Genomic DNA, 23358 nt, shown 5'->3' with positions numbered 1-23358 from the left:
CAACCCCAGTAGGGGGACGCATTTCCATCTTCACCCAGGCTTGGGAAGGGATCACCTCAGACAGATGGGTGCTGTCAACAGTGTCCACAGGATATTGTATAGAACTCCTGCAGCGTCCCCGGAACCACCCTCCACGACAAAGAGTACACTCCCTAGAACATCAAAAGATCCTTCTCGAGGAGATCGCCATTCTGCTAGAAAAGGACGCGATAGAACTCGTCCCAGGACACCAGGTAAACAAGGGTATCTATTCAACTTACTTCCTTGTGCCAAAGAAAGATTTGACAATGCGCCCAGTATTGGACTTACGGCCTGCCAACAAGTATGTCAAGCCCCAAAAATTCCGTATGACCACGCTACAAGAGGTAATCCCCCTCCTAAAAAAGGGGGATTACATGGCAACCTTGGATATGAAAGATGCTTATTTTCATATTTCCATGCTCCCGGCGCACAGAAAATACTTGCGCTTCAAGGTGGACAGTCGCCACTACCAATTCAAGGTACTGCCCTTCGGGATAGCTTCAGCACCAAGGGTATTCACCAAGGTACTGGCGGTGGCAGCTGCACACCTACGCAGGGAGGCAATCCCAGTGTACCCTTATCTGGACGACTGGCTCATAACAGGGGAAACCCCAGGAATTTGCAGGTCAAACATTCAGAGAACTATCGACCTCCTCCACGAATTAGGCTTCTCTATCAACGAAAAGAAGTCAAGTCTGGTGCCAAGCACCTCAAAACAGTTCCTAGGAGCAATCCTAGATACTCAGAAAGGGTTAACCTTCCCTTCGGAAGAGAGAATTCGGAATATACTTCTGCAAATTCCTCATTATCAGTCAGGTCAACAAATAACGGTACGCAAAGCAATGCGGTTACTGGGCATGATGGCGTCATGCATTTACCTGGTCCCCCACGCGCGTCTGCGCATGCGTCCCATGCAGGAATGGTTGGCGAAACAGTGGTCTCAGGCAAGTGGTCAGTGGGACGATCTAGTGGTCGTTTCGCCAACACTCGTACAGAGCCTACACTGGTGGACAAGAGAGAATCTCGCAAAGGGGAAACCCTTTTACAATCCCGAAGTACAGGCAGTGGTGACTACAGATGCATGCCTGACTGGGTGGGGAAGCTCACCATCTCCACCACACAGCTCAGGGTCTCTGGTCTCACTCAGTAGCCAAGAACCACATCAATCTGCTAGAGCTTCTGGCAGTATTCCGAGCGCTTCGGGCGTTCGAGCCCCATCTATTAAACTTGTCGGTGCAGATCCGGATGGACAGCACGACAGCCATGTTCTATCTGAACAAGCAAGGAGGGACTCGTTCGCCAAATCTGTCCAAGCTTGCCCAGAAAATCTGGATATGGGCACTCAGACGGAACATCTTCCTGTCATCACAACATGTTCCAGGGGAGCTCAATTCCCTAGCGGATGCTCTAAGCAGAGACTCCCTCCCAAAAGAACACGAATGGGTACTTCACAGAGATATCGTAGAAAATCTCTTCTCGCAGTGGGGTTTCCCCACTATCGACCTATTCGCCACAAGCGAAAACAAACAATGCCCAGGTTTTGCATCCAGGTTCCCCCAGCCAGAATCCCAGGGGAACACCCTGTGGATGAACTGGTCAGGGATGTTTGCGTACGCTTTTCCACCAACCCCTCTCATCAGGAAGGTGGTGTACAAGATGAACAAGAAATCGATGACGCTCATCCTAATTGCTCCCATGTGGGCGAGACAACCATGGTTTCCACACCTACGCAAGATGGCGGTGTGCGAGCCCATCAAACTCCCAGCCTGGTTGTTAGGCAGAAACCTGTGCAGTTCCCTTAGGGAACACTGCAAAAGATTTAAGACTACAGGTATAGCAGTAAACCCACTTGGTAGCAGTCTGTACCACCCAGATTTACCTGGTAGCTGTGGCTGAGCAGTCAGACTTCCCTCAAGAAGAGTTAGGCAGTATGCGAAGTATACACAATAGGTACTCAAACACAATAGTACAAGCAAACACTGACCAGAGCTTGGTTTCAAAAGTATATAGTTATTTATTTTAAGAACACATAAATTGAAAACACTCTAGCAATATATAGTAAAACACTTCAAACACAGTTATATGGAAAGCAGTCCCAACCCTTATTCCTATCTAGACAACTCTAGGTTAACATCACATAATTCAAACAGAGGTGAGTGCTTAACTTTAGATGACACTCTAGTAGGTTCAAAGAAGGGAGAGAAAAAGCAGGAATAGGCTAAACACACCGCTCTAAGGTCAAGAACACTTTCAATAGGCTCAAAGAAGCATAAAGTCACAGGTGAGCAAAAGTCACTAGGCAGGGCCCACTCTTAGAGCAGACAGAGCGAAAATGTGCCCAAGATCACACCGTTATTAGGGATTCAGAGTCTTGCAAAGAGTTCAGACGGAGTTTAGAGAGGCTTAGAAAGTTTAGCCAGGGTGTCCCAGGCACTCCCAGGTTCGAAAGCCGGGGGCTAAAACTACCCCGTACAGTCGGTGGCAAGGGAAGCCAGGCGGAACACGGTACCTTAGACGGGAAGGATCCTCCAGCGGTGGCAGTTGTTCCAGGCAGTGGCAGCAAGGCTCGACGTCGGTCAGGGGAGAAGAAGTTCTCGCAGAAGAGCAGAAGAAGAAGGTCGTTGCACTGCCCGGGAAGAAACCAGCCGCGGAGTCCTCCGGTTAAAGGGTTGTACCGACTTTCGCGGTTGTGGTAAAAGTGTGGTATTCCGGTTGCCGGGGGTGCTTGGCACGGGCAAGGCGGCCACGAGATACCTCGAAGAAGCGAAAAGAAGGTGAAAACTGGTTGTCCCCACCAGTCAAGGGAAGGAGCCACTCGGTTAAGAGTTCTCCTCGGTCGTTGGGAAAAGTGGTGAGACGGTTCAGCAGGGCTCCCCCGGGTGGTGTCGTCGCAGCAGGTCAGCTCAGCTCTTCCCTCGTCGGATTCTTGGTCCTGTGGCGACTTCTGAAGTTCCAGTCCCCAAAGCCCTGCTTTTATGCAGCAAACCCCCATTCACCCAGCCTAGCTGTCACTCAAACATGCTAAGTGGTGAGCCGGCCGGCTCACCACTTGGGCCAATCAGGACGGAGTGCGACTTGAGTTACCAAGGTAACTCAGTCCAGGGTGCCTAAATCCCCCTCCACCCCTCCTAAGTACCCCAGACAGAGTGGCACCACTTTGGAGGGCTTCTGTGGAGAAGCCCGCAAAAAGTGGGACAAAGGGCTCCACTTCGGGTCAGAGTTACAGAGGCGAACGCCAACGCCATTTTAGAATCAAGTTTTGGCAAAAAATCCCAACCGGAGTTATAATAATGAATATATAAACCGGCGGTATGTTTGAGGCTACCATAAATAAATAATTAAATGTGTTAGCCTAAAACAATGGGAAATCCCACAGGAAAATATTCGCGGTCGAATATAAAAAGTAGTTTCCACTGCCACCAGCCAAAACTCGATCAGGGGGGACGGAGACGTGCCCCCTTGACTAACAGACCCTGGGGCAATCGAATTGCCCCAGCCAGTACGTCCACAATATGATGGTTTGTACTGGTTCTGTTCAGGATTTAAGACTAGTAAAGTCTTTGGTGACTTTACATGCCCTGGGAGACAGTCGTCAGTCCCAGGGTATGGAGTCTATGTTGGGGAGTCCCTAGGACACCCCTGGGTTACGGCACAGAGGGTGCTGTGTAACCCACATCACAAAAATACATGAGGCCCTATGGAGTAAAAGACCCCATAGCCCATTCAACACAAGGTTTAACCAAGAAAACACACTTCAACATGCCCAAGAGTGAGGGTAAAAGAGTCTCACTCTTGGCAGGAGAAAAAAAAAGAAACCCTAGAAATCCAGCAAAGCTGCTGGGGGACTCACTAGGTAGGGAAATTCAGCCTAAACAGAGAATTCTCCCTAACACTGGTACAACCTACTGTCCATGCAACAAGGTCAAACAGTGCACCAGGAACCCAACTCTATGAACCTAGCAGCATGGCTCCTGAAGTCATAGAGTTTGGACATCTCAACTTACCACAGAGGTGTATGGACATCCTAAAAGAGTCCAGGAAACCAAACACAAGGCACTGTTACTTTGATAAGTGGAAAAGATTCGTTATTTGGTGCCAGAATAAACTAATCAACCCGATTGATTGCACTCCTTCCAACGTTGTAACATACATGCTCCACCTGCTGGATGCAGGATTGGTTTTTAACTCTCTGAAAGTACACCTGGCAGCCCTCTCGGCTTACACCACATCCCATAACAAGGTTTCGTGGTGGAAAGTACCAGTAGTTAAAGCCTTCATGGAAGGAGTAAAGAGACTTCTCCCTCCTATTTCGAACCCACCGCCAGGATGGGACCTCAATGTGGTGCTAGCTAAGCTCATGGGCCCCCCTTTCGAACCCATGCATAAAAGTAGTCTCAAACACCTGACTTTTAAAACGGCCTTCTTAGTAGCCATTACCTCTATAAGAAGGGTCAGTGAAATTCAGGCTCTGTCGGTGCAGGATCCTTTCTTTACTATCCACAAGGACAAACTGGTTTTACGCACACACCCTAGGTTCTCACCTAAATTTATATCTAAGTTCCATGTAAACCAGTCCATCGAGCTTCCGGCTTTCTTCCAGAACCCGCAAAGTTCGGCTGAGGTGAAACTACACACCCTAGATGTGCGTAGGGCGGTCCTCTACTATGTAAATAAAACCAGACCGCTAAGAAAAACAGATCAACTGTTTGTCTCCGTAGCTACAGGCAGAGAGGGGGATCGCGTCTCTAAAGGCGCTATCTCGAAGTGGATTATCAACTGTATACAGCTCTGTTACTCTCTTTCTGAAAAGACTCTGCCTTTTACGCCAAGGGCCCACTCTACTAGAGGCATTGGTGCCACTCTGGCTTTCATTGCAAATGTTCCCCTCGACACCATTTGCAAAGCAGCTACTTGGAGCTCTATTCACACTTTTACTCAGCATTACTGCATTGACACTCATTCCAAGACAGATACACAAGTGGGACAAGCGGTTCTAAGACACCTGTTTGCTCATGACCCTTCTCACATCCCACCTCCTTCTTCTGGTACTGCTCGCTAATCTATGCACAGTATGTGATCTAAGCAGATTCCACAAGCCTCAGAAGGGATACATTACTCACCGTAATCGTATTTCTGATGCTTGTATCTGCTTAGATTCACATGCGACCCACCCTTCCTCCCCTCTGAGAGAAGGCGCATGGTTGCTTGTAGTCCTACCTTTCTACCTATCTGCTTGGATTATCTGTACTCACGCTACTCCTCATGCTACCTCATGTCAGGAAAAACACAATCTGGGGATCCTAGACGCGTGAGGGATAATGGGTACAGTGGACGTCACACTAGGGATAGTATTACTGGCACGCCCTGTGTCGACGCCCATTTTCGATTTTCGAAAAACAAACTGTAATACTCCGCAGCTTCCACTAGATGTCGGCCTATGCACAGCATGTGAATCTAAGCAGATACAAGCATCAGAAATACGATTACGGTGAGTAATGTATCCTATATATATATATATATATATATATATATATATATATATATATTTGCATGTGCTTTTGATTTAATAGCGGATGGCATATTCAAAACTTTAGACTGCATGGTTACAAAATGGATTTTGGGACAAGGTGGGCAGAGAGTGGTCCATCATACGCTCTGTTGCATTTTGAATATGGTGGTGTTGGTGTCCCTAATCTCCAATTGTACTGCTTGAAATTACTATTCATTTTAATTGCTCAATGAATGGATTGGGGAGAGTGGAAAGATCATGTTTGTATTACGGAGCTCTGGTATCTCCTCTCACTTAAGGTTAGGAAAGCATGGCTGTCTTGTTTTTTCTGGGTTTGGACTGTAAGCTTTGGAATAGACTTTTGCTTATATGGAGATCATGTGCCATATACAAAAAGCTCCCGTGTTCGGATTATCCCTCATTTCTCAGTGCGATGAATGAAGTGTACCTTTACATGGCAACAGAGGGTTTTAATGTTGGATTTATACGACTCAGGCAAATCGGACACATTTACAGAAATGAGTTTTATGGCATATGTAGGGGCAGATTCATACTTCATGCGTCCCATCCCCTTTCATCCGTCCTCGTGGGCGTCCCCCAACATGGGGACGGTACCGAAACCTTTGCCAGCGAGAAATTGAACTTCCCCTTTAAATGTAATACAGTGTGTGGGGACACCCCTGAGAACCTGCCGTATGGCGCCTCACCTGAGTCCCTTTTTCTACACGGACCGTTTTGGACCCGACAGCTAGGTGCAGGAGTGTATTCATTTTTCCGCGTACACCCTGTTCTTTATTTTTTTATCTTCTTCACCTCTCTTCAGTGCCTTGCCTCCCCCAGCGTATGTCCACTGCAGGAGGCTTCAAGAGATGTGCATCCCGTGATCAAGCAAGTTTTAACTAACAAGTTGTACGTTTCTTTCAGGTGAACACTCATAACCTACATTGCTCCAGCGATGACGAAGAAAGCGATTTGAAGGAGTTTAGTTTTCCACATGAAGCTTCCCTTCAGCAGGTTTGCATAGAATTGATTTTTTTAAACTTTGCAGTTTTGCATGCAATGTGTGAGCTAAACTGTACCAATCTCCACCCATTCCTTATGTCTCAGGCTTTCATGGACTACCAGATGCAACAGATGACATCTACCTTCATCGATCATTTTGGGTTCAATGATGAAGAGTTTGGGGAGCAGGAGGAGAGCGTTAAGTTAGTATATTTTATACGTTGCCTTTGCCTCTTTTGCCAGTATATTTGTTTCCCTTTTTTAAGTGTGTGCCAATAACTGCCCTGTCACCTGTGTACCAATGCAGTGATGGAAAGCATTTGTATAATGCAATGTGAAGTTACAAAAATGTTTGTGAAATCTTCTCGCTTCCCTTTGTAGAATATTTCTTCATGAACATGGTGTTTTAAAAAAAAAAGATTTATTTTAATCTTGTTAATTTACTCATTACAAAGCTTAACTGTTTGTTAGTGCCGTTTGGAAAACAAATGTTTCGTGTCATGTGGTAAAAAACGAAGAATAATTGTGGCTGTGTGTCTGTGGAAACACGTACCTGTTAGGCAGAGTTTGTATGCAGTACCCTTTGGGACCACTACACACAAGTATGACTACAGGTGTAAGCAAAACCAACGTTTGGTATAAGTCTGTACTACACAGTTTTTGGTAGCAGAGCTGAGCAGCCAGGCTTAACTCAAGAGAGAATGTGAGCTGTAATGATGTTACACAGAGGTCTACAATCACAAGTATTCAGATAAACCTTTACACTCAAAGTTTCTTGGTAAAACACTTATTAATTCACGGTTATAAAACTTTCACTAGAAGGAGACAATCTATATCACACGTATTCTTCAGTACTTTACACTGTACGGTTCTGAGGCATTTAAACTACTTTGAATTAGGAGCAAAAAGGCATAGGTTAATAAAAAGAAGATTACAGTTACTCTTAGACAGTGCAAATACTTTGAGTTCACAACAGGAGTCAATTCAATTCAATGCAATAGGTTAGGCCAAAGTCAATGGGCTAAAGTCTTGGATATGATAAAGCAGTTCTGGAAGTTAAACGGAAAAGTCTTTGCCAAAGTTGGTAAAAGAAAGAATCATATGTTAGGTCACAAGCTGACTAGGCCTGTAAGTTGCCAAAGTTCCAAGCACTTTCACAGTGAGAGGTAAATTCTCTCGGTCGGGTTTTCACAGTACCTTCCAATTAAGAAAAAGATGCAGCTGAAGACTTCTGTTCCTGCAGATCTTGCTGTTCCTGAGCCTCAGTCGTGGGGACTCCTGCACTGGGACTGGTCAAAGCTGGCACTTGGCAAATCTTCAATTCCGGTAGCTGTAGTAAAGCACACAAACTGGTGTCCCTCTCCCTGGTTATTCGGTTTCCTGCAGCACACTGAGGAAAATACAACCAGCTTTGAGAATGGTATCCAGTTGGCTTACGGGTCGAGTTAATTGGTCCCACCAAGGGAGAAGTCGTCCTTGCAGGGCTTCTCTGTCGAGATGAACTTTAGTGATTCGGACCTGCAGCAGCGCTTCATTGGGCAAACCAACGTTCCAGGAGTTGCAGCAGCCGTCCTCTTCGAGCTCGTCTTCCGTTCTTTCGTTTCAGTGGTCGACTCTGCCTTCCAAGCCAATAGACTTGCCTTTTATTCAGTTCTCTCCTATTCATTCCAGCTTAGCTGCTACTCACCCAGCAGGGTGGCTGTACTTGACGGACAGTCAGCCAGCCAATCACGCCAGAGTGCATTTGGGTCTCTTAGGAGACTAAGCACAGGGAGTTTCGGGCACGTCCCTCACTTCCTGTCCACCCCAGACACTCGGGCGCCAGAAGCGGTCTTCAGTCCTAAAGCCTGCCAAAGGTGATGAAACAAAGTGACCAAACCTGGTTTGGTGCGCAGAGACAAACTCTAGAATGACTTTTCCAAAATTAAATGGCGTAAAAAGGAGACTGGGACCTGTTTAAACAAAGGGGGCTCAGACGCCATCTTAAAAAACATGGCTCCCGCGATTTAACGCTACTGGTGTTCGCGGTCAGGAAAAATCATGGTATTTTGTTGTTAAACCACTGCCACCAGCAATTTCGAGAGGAAAGGGTAGCATTTGACTGCTACATGAGTTTGTAGACACAGGGGATACTAGGTAACCTCTCCAGCACTGTATTGTAGGATAGGGTATGCTGGGTCTAGGAATTTGAAAAAACTAGTAAAGCAAATTTCACTTTACTTTCTCTGGTAAACAGTAGTTTATCCCAGAGAAGGTATTAAATCCTTGGGACAGCCTCAAAGGCTTCCCTGTGTCACTGCACTAAAGGTGCTGTTTGACACAAATGAAAAGATGATGCCTATGGAGTTGTCTAAAACTCCATAATCAAAACAAACATAGAAAACAAACAGAATAAAAAAGTTCAAAGTCCCCACGTTTAGCAAAAGAGCTGGTGGGCTCTAAGGTGGGAGGAATTGGCACATTTTGATAATTCTTCCAGACAGTACCCATGCACATTAAATGTAGTGGAGTCGTTTTGCTTATAAAGCCTAACTACCTGATAAAAAAAGTCCTGCCAAGTAAGTCTTTAAAAACCTAGATCGCTAGCCCCACAGTAGAAACAAATATTATAATGACCCATTTTGCAGCTCAGATCTGAATACCAGTTTTCTTGGTTGCACTTCCTAATAGTTCTGTTCCTGCAGTATTTCATGCTGTTAGCCTATAGCAATGATGAATGTTGGGTTACCTCATTGGTCCAGCTTGTGTCGATCATTCCTTGCTAGGCTTGTTTTTGTTATTCGACTTGATGTATTTGTGTATGAAAACTGTGGGGAAGTGGTGACTTAAAACAGCACTATAAATCTGCATGCAAGTGCCTGCCTTTCAGAAGGACCAAAGGGTGTGTTGAGGAGGAGGGGGGGTTGTATCATGAGCTTCACTGCTTCGCAAGAGCCATAGGAACACACGTATGACAACCTGTTCCACAGACTGCATAATGTGCTAGTGTCTAGTGCGGATGGTGCTAGAACTGCAGTTCCTTTCTTGAGAGTACGGCTGTCTGCGACAACAGTAAAGGGAGTATTGGAATAGTGAATGGGAAGCATCACCTTTATTTAAAATTCTTGAACTATTTAAGCATTCAATAAGCATTGCTCCACAATTTGGGGGTTTCTTTCTTTAGTTGCAAACCATCTTTCACTTTCCTTTGTGACTGGACCTGCATAGTATTTGGCTGACTTCTGGTGTGTCGTTGCTGCCCTTGCACAGCTGCGAGAGTCTGCCTGCAGTGTCCTTTGTGGAGGCGCAGCAACTTTACCTAAACTTGCCCAGCCTATGCTAAGCGCCGGCTGAGTGTCGGCTCATGGAACCCCTCCGCCTGCCTGCACTCTTCAAATCTCGGCTGCATTCACTCCGGGACGCGATGAAGACATGTCGCAAAGCAGCCTGTGCCGCCTGGCTGACCAAATGACCTACACCCAAGCGAAATTCCAGACTCCATGAACAGTGCTCTATTAACAGGTACCAACTGTGATACTTGCATTGCACCTGTGACTGTCTGACCCCTACCCCCATTGCTGACGATACTGTACTACAGAACTCTGTAACAGCTGTAGCGGACATGGCGCCTGCAAGTGTCAATATTGTTCCCTCTGTCAGGCTTACAGCGCCAAAACAAACAGACTTGAGATGCCAAGAATCGTTGCATGCAGATCGGGGGGTGTCATGTCATAATGCACAAGGAAACAACCCAAATGTAAATGTTCAACAAGTGAAGCTGGCCGCGTGCGCATCAAACATTCTAGAAAAGGCTAACAAATCTGTTTTTAATGCTTAATGTATTCAATACACAAAAAAGAAGCATCTCTGTTGCAGACCCGACAGGCCTACGATGGCACTTCAAACGACCCGAAGTTTTGAAAGCACGCCCAAACGAATAAGAGTTGTCTGAAATGCAATCCCAAAATAATGATTTAAAAGAAACGGAACCATTGTCTCTGTCAGACCCCTGTGTCAGACGTTGAGTTGTTAGAAAGCACTGAGGCACTACAATCCGAGATCGGAAACTAATTGCCTGGGGAGATTGGACCTGCAAATGAGAGTATCCTGTTGTTCCCCAGTGGGAAGGTCACTCAAGACTTTGGAAACATGGAGAACCTATGTGCACTGGAAGTGAGTGAGAAAGCAAGGATTCCTGCCCTTGTTACCGCTGCCCCAGAACAGCCAGTGTGCTGCCAACTCCAGCTGCCCAGTGCCCTTGAATCCTCTCACTTTGAAACCGAGAAGGAGAAACAGCAGGCCGACTGAAAGGTAAGCATCAGTGTTCTGACTCAGTCGGACCTGCAGACCATTGTCAACCCTGGCAGGTGAAATAATTCAAACCTTCCTTACCACCATCGATCTTTACAACCTAAAATGAGAAAGAAACTACTTCTTATCACTTGCCCACAACCGTGACTAAATCCTGTATGTCCCCAGAACACACTACTCGCCGAACTCTTAACACATCTCGGCATCAGTCACTCAGCGGTGATGACGAGTCAAGTGACGAACATGACTCTGATTCAACTGCAGTCTCCCCTTTGAATTTGAATTGCAGAAATACACCATCACGGCATCCCTTTTAAAGCAGTCTTATTCACTGCTTGGCTGACCGCAACAAAGAAACTCAAAGTGTACAATTTGGCCAACTGCATCCTAACATCATCTCTACAGTTTACACTGTCACCATACTTAAAGTTGTATGAAAATTTAAATGACAACTATAAGGATCAGTCAACGTTAATTGCACTAATGAACTCAAATCATCCGTATGGAAGCCTCTATGGAAACAATGAAAGAACGCAGAATGAAGTGCAAAGATATAGATGGTGCAATTTTAAAGTCTTTCATCGAACTGGCTCAAGATGCCGGATCTTACAAAATGGTTATTTTAGAGGGAGTCTGTGAGATTGCCTTGCTTAGAAAAATGGAGGGACACACATTGACATCTGAGTCATTAACCACGCTCATCACAGATCCTTTGCTGATTCCAACCGTCCTTGACCAACGCAACCAGAGGTTACCGACGAAGTCGAGAAGCTAGACAAAAGATGACTTTGTACTTGTGGATATCCTTCATCTAACTAGCACGACACAGAACCAGCAGACTATTACACCAGCCCCTGAGGCACAAACCTTGCATATAAATGGGAGTGGAACCTTGACGAAGGATGCAACCACTATAACTGGCAACGAAGAACCTCAATCTGAGTAACACTGTAAATCCCTCAATCTTTGGCTGCTCATCCAAGGAAAGGTAAACTAAAATTGCCAAAATATCTAATGAACAACAAGCAAAAATAAATAAATAATTAAAACAAAAAAAAAGAACCTCACAAAATATGCCTATGCCACGAAACTCCACTAAAACTTCAAGTACTCGTCGTTTTGTCAGAAACCTAAAAGCTGTCCCGATGGAAGCCCCTGGGAGACCTACTAGAAATTATATAAATTAACAACTGGATGAATGTGTAAAACCAACTAGGAGCCAAAGAGACATACATTTTGAAACAGAACCACTGGACGACTTGCTGCTACAACTCTCGACATACGAGGAAGAATCTAATGAAAGTTTTACAGAAGATCCCGGCAAAGATGAGCCCTTTGCTTCTACTGATTTGCAGAAGAATCAATTAGTAGACCACCATCCTGTTGATAAGAATGTGGTTCTCACTTCCATATCTCCATTCCTCACGCTGGCAGAGAAACGAGCAATGGATTTGCAGAAGAACCATCTAGCAGACCACCGTCATGTCGATAAGCACGAGGTTCTCCCTCCTATTTTTGCGCTCCTTACGTTGGCAGAAAAACGAGCCAAGACTCTGCTGACTAGTGGAACATTGCAACTATCTATATTGATGGAACAAATGATTCGACACTCAAGACAAGACCATCTGATTTCTGACTACATTAAAAATGATGTTACGCAGAGTGCTAGTAATAAGAACCCAAAATTGCACTCTGGCACAACACATATTGGTGACATCTTTCGCGCAAAACACCACGCACGCCACCCTGTAATCTTAGAACTAGTATTGAGAGTTAACGATGGATTGATTCTTAACCGTGCCAACATCTGTCTACTACACTACATCCCAGAACTGAGAGTAATACACTCGAACAACCTCAAAATTGTTGATTTCCTCAGTGAAGAAGAGAATGATAGAGCAGATGAGGCCATATGAAGATAGTTGTCGGCCCTACTCTTTGACACCCGGGATGAGGTACTCTAATTAGACTTTGATCTAAAAAAAATCAGAACACCTTTGGGGTTCACCTTCTCCTAATGTAACGTGTCAGATATTCTGTAAATCATCAAAGGTTCTCCACTAAAGTAGGCAAAGTGGAATGACTGCCATTGCCTGATCCATCTAGCAACGCAGCCAAAGAAAAGAACATCACTTATGATGATTTAGAATCATTTCAAATCGTCATCAAAGGAGTACACACCTCATTGATATGATATGATAGGTTATTTATAACACGCTTAATACCCAGAGGTTTCAAAGCGTGGACCCGGGAATCGAACCTGTGTTGCTACGTGTCGTCTTGCTTCCGAGGCGAGCACGTTGCCGTGGAGCTATCCTCCCGAGACTTGGACCCGAGAAGACCATCCCACAATGACCAGTTGAAGCAAGGCGCTATAGAAGATGAACAATCATTGTCATGGCTGGCCAGAGCTCGAACCACAAACAATCAAGATTAGAACCAAATTCAGGAGGAATCATGTATACCTGCCATAGGATCCTGGAACACGCTAGGCTTTGCCCATCTCTTCTTAGGCCTCCCTACCTTGCTTGATCACAAACTTGGGGAGCGTATGCTTGCAGGAAATCTGGCTCCTTGAAACTCCCGTTTGGTAGATTTTTCCATGTATCATAACAAGGCCATAAAAATACCTCTGGCTGTCCCTCCTCTGGCCGATTGAACATGATAAAAAAACAGCTTAAAACTGGAGTTGTTCAGGTAATCCATCCAAACCCTTATATCCAGATCTTAATAATTAAATTTGAAGAAGACTTAACACATGGCACGATCCATCTGGTACTCTTCAACCTCTATTGGAACCCTGAATGTCCACAATCGTCCAGCTTTGTCGATAGTGATGGGTTGGATAGATGAAATGTACTTGATGCTAAGGGTAACTCTTCCTGATAATCTGTGGTGACTTGAATATCGACTGCCTAAAAACAAATCAGAGAAATGAGAAGGGAGATTTGATGGGGTCCATAACCAAAAGACTGAGATCTCAACACTGGTCGGATGAAATTGACATCAGACATATCCATTTGTTAAATGGAAATGTTAAAGGAGTTCTTGAAGGCTCGAAGACCTGGCACAGTGGTTCTCAAAGTGCCACCTTGGATTACTTTTTGGTTTCCACCAATCTAAGGTCAAATGTGGAATCCTTGAGAGTTCTTTTTACACATGCTAGCAACCACAATCCTGTTATCCTCTCATGCACCATGGCAAACAGGGCTAAAGTTGATGTGTGAAACCACAACGTAGAGATTGTGCACAGAAGAAAATGTCTGCGCATCCAGCCCCAAGATATCCTCCGCCTGACGACGGAATTGTGAACTTGGTTGATGTCGGAAGATGCAGGGGTCGACTATAACCGTATGCTGAACATTTTCAGGGAGCAACATCACAAAGGTAGTAGACCCAATTCTAAGACCAAGCACCTTTTCGATGGAGCTGTAATCAAACAAAAACGCCTCTTACGCAAAGACCTCAGAAATGTCATACATGTCCCATTGTTTGCCAAAAATCAGTTGATCAAAAAACTGAGACCAAAATATAGAAATTGAATAGCCTCTCACAGATCGCTTTTGTACCAAAGAGACCCCAAAACAATGCTGCAGGCCTTGAACCCACAGAAAACCGAAACCTGTGGTTGCTTTTAAACAGCAAAGAGGTAACTGGCGGCCCCAACGTCAAGCGACAAACCAAAAAAAAGATTGGCAGAAAAAGCACCGTACGGAATGGACAATCAATTTTGACGGAGATTAAATCCTGTCGATAATTAAGAAAGCAAATGAGTCCCGAGCTCCAGGGTCAGACGGTCTAACAAATTATATACTAAAGGCCTCCCTGGAAGAATGGACAGATTTCCAGCTTCATGGAAGAAATCGTGGTGGTTCCGATTTTCAAGAAGGGCGATAGAACTGACCCGAAGAACTATTGCCGTATTGCGCTTCTTGATGTCCTGGGTACGGTCTCTGCGGCCGTCTTACTGAGACGATTAAATAGATGGGTAAGAGATTTAGAAGCCTTTGATCCTCGACAAACAGGATTCCTTAAGGCAGTAGGATGCAACCTAAACCTGCTAATAGTGAGCCTGCTAAAAATGAAGACACTGAGAGGCGATTGTAAAATCTATCTCGCGTGCATTGACATGGAACAGGAGTTAGATAGAATCAGCAGAAAATGCCTCTGGGAAAGAATGTCAAATATGAGATGGTGTAGCGATCTTTTGTTCTCCATCACAGATCTGTACACAGAGACTTCACTTCAAGTAAGACTAGATCCAGAGGGGCATCTGACATGTAACATTCCAAAAATAAGGGACTGAAGCAGGGCTGCTCACTTGCTGCAACCTTGTTTAACTTTTTCATCTCTGATTTACGTGATGTCATTGATCCAGACCCTTCCTGCTCACCAAAGATCAATGGCTTCATAATAGGATGCCTTTTATATGCTGATGACATCGTAATCCTGGACAGCATTCCGATTGGCCTCCAAAAGAAACTAGATGTACTACAACTCTGTAGAACAGAAGGGCCTACAGATAAACGCCAACAAGTCAAATTCTAGTTCTTGAGAATAGAGGAGGTCGAAAAACAAATACCCCAAGTTGGACTCTAAATGAACATAGAATCCGGCTAATTTTGGCCATAAAATACCATGGCGCAATGTGCAGTGGGTGCGCTGAGTACACGCGTAAGATTGTGGGAGCTAGAGCGGGTGGCAGGGTATTGTGGAGGGCCGCTGGCTGGAGCCCCCAGGATAACAGACCGCTAGGAACAGACAGGAGGGGCCTGCTTCCCATGATACACTGGATGAGTACCACACAGCACCAGGCTGCGTGGACATATAATCCCTGGACCTAATGACACTGTGCACCGCATCCGTCTGGAGAGTTGTCCTACCGCCCCAGGGCTAACTGTACACCATGAGTGAAGGCTGCAGTGACGCTGTATGCCTGCAGAACCACTAGCTGCTCTGCAACTGCACCAGCACGAGAAAGCAAGATACAAGTTAGCCTATCTGTGCAGCGCCTGACCCTACCATAACCGCAGCAGCACCCATACTAAGACGAGGCCTCTCCCTGCCCGGAACTCCTGGGTAACTAAGAGGAACCAAAAGAGTTCTACGAAGTGGCTGGACTCCCGGACCAGGCCTGCTCTATCGCAAAGGTGACCCCTGTGTAACTTGGCATGCCTATTATCAGACTGACGGAACAATCAAGGCTTAACTACCCCAACTCTGCGAATGGCAAAATAGACACGTTGGGCGGACATAAGAACTACACAAGATCTACAATCGTAGGAAGCTGCTGAGTGGCAGACACGCAAGAGACAGTCACCCTTCCGGCCAATATCCATATCTGAACATACTCTGGGCTCCATCGGCCGGTGAGGTCCTGGAGGGCGTGACCTGCCCAAGGAGACACCAACAGGATGCATGGCGCACTGGTACCCGTTGCTTAGTACCAGCCGGTAAAGGCAAAAGTGATCCTTTGGGTCGGAGTTTCTGCCTACACGTGACAGCTGGGGCTTAACTGCACCGCACTGTAGAAGCTACGCTTGGCGCTCCTGCCCGAGGCCTGCTGCCCCCTCTATACCGCTACGGCAGACAACCTCCCCTTCCACAGTTGAACCTCTATTGTTGAAAGACGTGATGGCTGCCATTGCCAATTCTTGCTCCTCATTAGAGAAAAAGATGGACAGCATCAAAGCTGAAATATCTTTTCTCTGTCACGACTGTTAGGCAGAAACCTGTGCAGTTCCCTTAGGGACCACTGCAAAAGGCTTAAGACTACAGGTGTTGGCAGTAAACCCAATTGGTAGCAGTCTGTACCACCCAGATTTACCCGGTAGCTGTGGCTGAGCAGCCGAACTTCTCTCAAGAAGAGTTAGACAGCATATAGAGTATACAAGATAGGTACCAAAATACAGTAGCACAAGCAAACACTGACCAGAGCTTTGGTAACAAAGTATATAATTATTTATTTAAAGACACACTTAGAAACACTCCAGGACTATTATTGTAAGCAAGTTCAAAACACAGTCACTATTAATATATATACATCCCTTATTCCTTATTAGACAAGTCTTAGTTAACACCACTTATTTTCAGACAGAGGTGAGCGCTTCACTAAAGATGGCACTCCAATAAGTTATCAAAAAAGGGAGGGAAAAGGCAGAAATTAGAAAAGCACACAACACTAATACTTTAGAAGCACCCAGCAAGGCAGGAAAGTCAAAGTCTACTTGTGAACAAAAGATCAGAGGCCAGGCTCCCTCTTAGAGAGAGTAGGACACCAATGCGTCCAAGATCACACAGTTTAAGAGGCTTGAAAAGTCTTGCAGAGAGTTCAAAAAAGGAATTAGTTCAGCTCAGAAAAGTTCAGTTAGCCAGCCAAGGGCCAACCCAAGTGGTAAATTGAGGATTTAAGAGACACCCCACACAGACCGTTGCGAGGGAGGCCAGGCGGACACAGTACCTTGAAAGTGGAGAGAATCCTCCAGCGGGGGTAGTTGTTCCTGGCTGCGGGTGCAAGTCGCGACGTCGTCCAGAGGAAGAGATGATCTCGACGTGGAGGAAAGCTGAAGGTCGTTGCACTGCCAGGGAAGAAACCAGCCGCGGCGTTCTCCTGTTAAAAGGTACTACCCTTTTATTTGCGGTAGTGGTAAAACGTGGTATCCCGGTTGCCGGGGTGCTTGGCACAGGCAAGGCGGCCACGAGATGATCTGGGAAGGCGAAAAGGTGGGCAAACTGGTTATCCCCACCAGTCAAAGGAAGACGACTCTTCGGGATGAAGATCTATCGTTGGAAGAAGTGGTGAGGCGGTGCAGCAGGGCTCCACAGGTGGTGTTGTCGCTGCAGGCCGGGTCAGCTTCTCCCTCTTCGGATTCTTTGGTCCTGTGGCGACTTCTGAAGTTCAAGTCCCCAAAGCCCTGCTTTTATGCAGAAAACCCCCTTTCATCAGTCCTAGCTGTCACTCAAACATGCTAAGTGGTGAGCCGGGCGGCTCACCACTTGGCCAATCACACAAGAGTGCGACTTGAGTTGCAGAGGCAACTCAGTCCAGGGTGCCTGTAGACCCAGACAGAGTGGCACCACTTTTGGAGGCTTCTGTGGAGAAGCCCGCCAAAAAGTGGAAAAAAGGGCTCGACTTGGGTTTAAGTTACAGAGGCGAACACAAATGCCATTTTAAAACCGAGTCCTGGCAAAAGGACCCAACCGGGGAATAAATATTAAATAAATAACCCAGCGGTGTCTTTAACATTGCACCAAAAAGTGGTGCTTTTAAAATGAATGGGAAAATCCCATAGTAAATATTCTTAAGGAATATTTTGCGTGGTAACCACTTCCACCAGCCAGAAACTCGACGAGTGGGGACTGCACAGTGCCCCCTCGAAAAACAGACCCAGGGGCAATCTAATTACCCCTACCAGTACTTCCACAATATGATGGTTTGTACTGGTTCTGTTCCCAATTTAAGACTAGTAAAGTCAATAGTGACTTTACATGCCCTGGGAGACTGTAGTCAGTCCCAGGGTATGGACTCTATGTTTGGGAGTCACTATGACACCCCTGTGTTACTGCACTGAGGGTGCTGTGTAACACACTTACCAAAAACCACATGAAACCCTATGGAGTAAAAGACCCCATAGCCCATTAAACACATTTCAAAGGATATCTCAAATCATGCCTAAGAGTGGGAGAAAAAGAGTCTCACTCTAGCAGGAGAAAAAAATAAGCCCCAAAAATCCAGCAAAGCTGCTGGGGGACTCACTAGGTTTGGGAAATTAGCCTTAACAGAGAATTCTCCCTAACAACCTCCAGAAATTATCCTCCCGTACTGGAGAAGTGGAACACTGCATCTCTGGAGTGGAAGATGACCTCGGGGGAGTGCGCCAAGGGCTCTCACAAACAATGACACACCTGAAGACCTTGGAGGCGCAGGTTGATGAGAGCGAAGGTAGAGCATGCCGCCATAATATTGCCTCCCAGAGAACACAGAAGGGCCCAGTATGGAACTCTTTTTGGAACAATGGTTGGCGGATATCTTTGCTCTGAAATCCTTTTCCAAATTTTTCTTGATTGAAAGAGCCCATCGGAGCCGGCTGGAAGGCCTTTCCCGGCCGCCTCTCCAAGAACAGTTATTGCTAAACTCTTAAACTCTCGAGAGATTCAGTTCTACAGATGGCCCACACAAAGGCGACGATCACACAGAACGGCTTTCCGGACTATGCCTAAAGATTTATCATAACAGCACCACAGTGCACTTTACTGATCCACGAGAGGCCTGGAAGTGGGTGGAAAACCTTATTGAAGGAAACTGGGGAGCGGGCGGCCCAGACCCCACGGGAAGATCCCGAGCCTGGCAAAATTGGGGCCTGCCTGCATGACAACCCCTACCGCCGGAACATAACGACCCAGAACAAGGAGGGGACTCTTGAGGTCAGCGATCTGAATGCGACGGACACAGGAATAGGGAAGTTGCGGAGACGGATGAGAGATGGTGCATTGACTGGGGTGCTAAATGGACTTAAACTTCATTCTTGCCAAAGTGCTACCATAGCGACGGCGGCCACCAGGGCCACCACCCAGGACTTCAAGTCTCCATTAGGTGTGGTAAGTTTATTGGTTAAGGCTGGGAGCTCGTTCTAGTTGTCTCCCGGCTAATGTTCAGGCGACCGATACTTTGGGGTGGGGTGGAGTATGGGGAGGAGGGGGATGTTCCCCTTTGGTTATTGTTTGTTTGTTAGATGAATGTTGGAACACTGCAATACATACACTTACCCGAACCAAACCATACTCGTTAGAAACATTATCCACCGGTGGCGGCATATCTGCGATTACCCATGGCACACACTCAGAACTCGTTTGGGAACGGAGGCCCGGAGAGGTCCCTTCGGCTTCTCATCTTCAATGTTAGTGGTCTAGGGTCTGGGATAAAGAGACGCCTGGTCACCCAGTTCCTCAATAGGCACTCTTCCGACATTTAATTACTGATTCACATCTGGCAGGCACAACATGCACTCTTTTCCGTAGGACAAATTACTGCACTGTTCTACATGCAGGTTTTACCATGGGCGCCTGCCGGGTTCTGGTTTTAATACACAAGTGCCTCCCGCTTACTCTAACCTCCGTTTAACATGACCGCAGGTGCAGATTTATCCTGATGCAGGGCACATTGTGGAACGAAACCATAGGTATCCTGGCCGTATACGTCCCGCCCACACTTACTGGAGGGCTGTTGGCAAATATTGGGAATAAAATGGCAGAGCAGCACCAGGACCTATGGATCCTTGGGGGTGATTTCAATGATGGGATGAGTACCACACGAGACCACACTCGTATCAGAGGGCGGAACCCTGACACTCCGACTAGACTCAATACATTTGCATCTGCCCTGGATCTCTGTGTATGGAGAGAGCTTCATCCATTAGAGAGTGGATACTCGTTCCACTCAGGGGCGCATGCCTCGCTGTCCAGACTAGATTATTTTTTCCTCCCGACCCCGGGCGCCTACAGGGTCACTGCAGTCTCACTGCTGCCCGGGGCATATCGGACCACTCGCCTTCGGTGATGGAGATAGCCGTCAATACCCCATCCCCTCCTAAATCATGGCGGCTGAACAGCTATTACCTCAGTTCTCCAGAATTTGTGGACCATATCCACGAGAAAACCGCAGAGTACTTCGAGATAAACTCCTCCTTGGTCGACAACCCGGCAGTGGTTTGGGAGGCCTATAAAACTGTATTCCGAGGTGAAGTGATCTCCTGGACGTCCGCAAAGAAAAGGTAATATGCACGTAAGGTGGCAGCAGCGGAGAAAGTGGCCTAAGAGTGGGAAGCCAAGTATATACAGATTGGTACCCCTGAGACGTAATGGTCCCTCCTAAAGGCCAGAGTGCCTCCGAAATATTGCACTTGATAATGTGAAACATGCTCATTAGGTAACACAGGCGCACGTTTATGAACACTGGGACAAAGCAGGCAAGCTGCTAGCTCGGTTGGAGAAGAGAGAGGAAGGGCACCGGTATGTCAGAGATGAGCTGGTACATCAGGACTCTGCCATAGCGGAGACGTTTGCAGAGTACTACGCCACACTTTTAGGGCCCAACTTTCTCGGTAGATCTCTTCACACTAAATAACATTTTGCTTCCTGAGTCACAACGTGCGCAGCTGGATATAGATCTCACTGAAACCGAAATAGCATAGGCCATTGCCCAGCTGAACTCTGGGAAGGCACCAGGTCCTAACGGCTCCCGGTCGAGACTTGGAAAAAAACTGGGCGGGGAGGCAATGGCGACCCCGTTGTACAGGTTGTTTCTCCATTGCAGAGACCGGGGCATCCTTCCTCCAGACCTACGCAGGGCTAGCATAGTAGTCATCCCCAAGCCAGAACTCTGCAGTTCGTATAGACCGATTTCGCTGATCAAAAGAGGGGCCAACATTTTAGCAAAGGTGCTTGCGACACGACTGCAGACAGTTATCCTTTCATAGATCCACCCTGACCAATGTGTTTTCATGCCAAACAAATGGACACGCATGAATTTGGACGCCTCCAGTTGCTCCTAGAACATACTACCTTGACACTCCCTCTCCCTGTTATCGTTTGGCAGACTACGAGTCAATTGGGGAAAATCGGTCCTCTTTCCGGTCAAGGGGGAGAGCATGCTATACCACCTGGCTGCCCATATCAGATTGAACGTGAATGTTTTTGCTATTTATGCATTCAGATATCAGGGAATCTCGCACAGTATGTGCCGCGTAACCTACTTCCAGTAATAGACCAGTTCGCTGGCAATGTCTGGCATTGGATGCATCGCCCCCTGACACTGCTGGGCAGGGCGGCCCTGTTCAAAATGCTAGCGCTGCCCCGGTTTCTATATTTTCCAGAACGCTCCGCTCTGTATTCCTGACTCAGAGTTTCACCGGATAGACTATCCATCTCAGGAAACAAATATGGGGCGGGGGACACCCACGCATTGCTCTTAGCACACTCCAACGATCAATCTGGGAGGGAGGCATAGGCCTACCACACCTTCAAACATATTACTGGGCGAGCCAAATGCCTGTAATCAACCACGTGCTTCATGGTCATCGGGAACTACCACATATCGGAGCCTGAAGCACAGGGCGCCGTAATACCTCACCCAAAGAGTTGCTTTATCAACCCCTGACAAAACCCCACCCTGAAAACGACAGCAGCACACATTGCCATGGTTTGCAGGAGATCACACAAATACATCGGCTGGGATTGCAAGGTGACCGAGATGCAGCCTCTGTGGAATAACTGTAACCTAGATGAGTTGAACCAATTGTTGATATGGCCACGATGGGCTGAGGCCCAAATAACGGTGGTCGGTGATGTTCTCACAGAGGGCAATCTCATTTCTTTCACGTTGCTCCGGCAGAAGTATGGCCTCCCACAGACAGAACACTACCATTACACACAAACCATCCATCCACTGCGCATGAATATATCCTCATTTACAAATATACCACAATGTACTCCCATAGAACATAATCTTTTAATGAAATATGTGTCCCGTCAAGGTCACGTCCACAATGCCATAACTGCCTTTTCCACTCCGGAACTGGTCACCTTAAAAAAGAAATGGGAAGTGGATGCGGGCACCATTGACCCGGAGGACTGGATATTAGCGCTGATGCATCCAAGGGAAATAGCAATCGCTTCTAGAATTTGCCTGGTACCGCTCAAGATATTGCATAGTGTACTATCCTAAGATGGCGTTGTACAGATGGAACCGGGCTTCCAGTCCAAACTGTCTGAGGTGCCGGAAGGGGGAGGGAACCTTCATGCATATCCTATGGGAATGTCCTCAAATCCAAGGGTACTGGCAACATTGCTGCAATAAATTGGCAGAAATACTGGGAAGAGAGGTGCCAATGGACCCTAAGCTACTACTGTTGGGTATACCCGACGAACATGTCACTAACAAATGGGAAAAACTCTTTATTTCCACGGCAGCTGGACTGATTAAGCGCAACATCGTCTGTTTTTGTGGGGCTCACCTCAGAAGCCGGTATTGGGCCAATGGATAGCAGATATGGACGTATGTGCTACAGTGGAACACCATGGGCCTCATTACACGGTAGGCGGTGAGCCATGGCGCTATTAGCGCCATGGCTCATGCCGGTAAAATACCGGCACCGCCTTGGCGGAAAGGGGATTTACCGCCCCATTCCAAGGTTGGAGGGGCGGTAAATCCCCTTTCCGCCATTGCCCTTCCCCATTCCCATTTCTGCCCCATAGGGCTCTATGGGACTGGGGAAGGCGCTAATTACGCCACCGCAATTTTGCGATGCCGTAATTAGCTCCAAGGTCTCTTAGCGGGTTGGATTTTAACGCCTGCAAGAAGCAGGCGTTAAATCCTCCAAACCGCAAAGGGACCTCGTAGTACGGCGGTAAGGGTTAACGGTCACCGTTGCCATTAACGGTGACCGTTAACCCTTACCGCCGTCCGTGTAATGAGGCCCCTTATACACAGCGCATGGATGCCCAGTGAAGGCCACACGAATATGGGGCAAATGGGAGGA

The 23358-nt window shown here is 46.8% G+C and overlaps 1 protein-coding gene across 5 annotated transcripts in view; it reads left to right on the top strand.

Annotated features, from left to right (window-relative positions):
* PPP6R1 (protein phosphatase 6 regulatory subunit 1) overlaps positions 1-23358 on the top strand; it is a 1952116-nt gene that overhangs the window by 1110212 nt on the left and 818546 nt on the right. For all 5 annotated transcript variants that reach the window (XM_069638194.1, XM_069638176.1, XM_069638186.1 and 2 more), the window contains 2 exons: positions 6455-6544; positions 6638-6735. In XM_069638194.1, coding sequence (XP_069494295.1) covers positions 6455-6544; positions 6638-6735 — 188 coding nt within the window. The remainder of the gene's footprint in view (positions 1-6454; positions 6545-6637; positions 6736-23358) is intronic.

This window comes from Ambystoma mexicanum, chromosome 1q (genome assembly GCF_040938575.1).
Source record: "Ambystoma mexicanum isolate Mex_15411 chromosome 1q, UKY_AmexF1_1, whole genome shotgun sequence".
In the NCBI taxonomy this organism is placed as follows: Eukaryota; Metazoa; Chordata; class Amphibia; order Caudata; family Ambystomatidae; genus Ambystoma; species Ambystoma mexicanum.
Note: the sequence above shows the minus strand (reverse complement) of the source record. Positions and strands in the feature narration are given on the sequence as shown.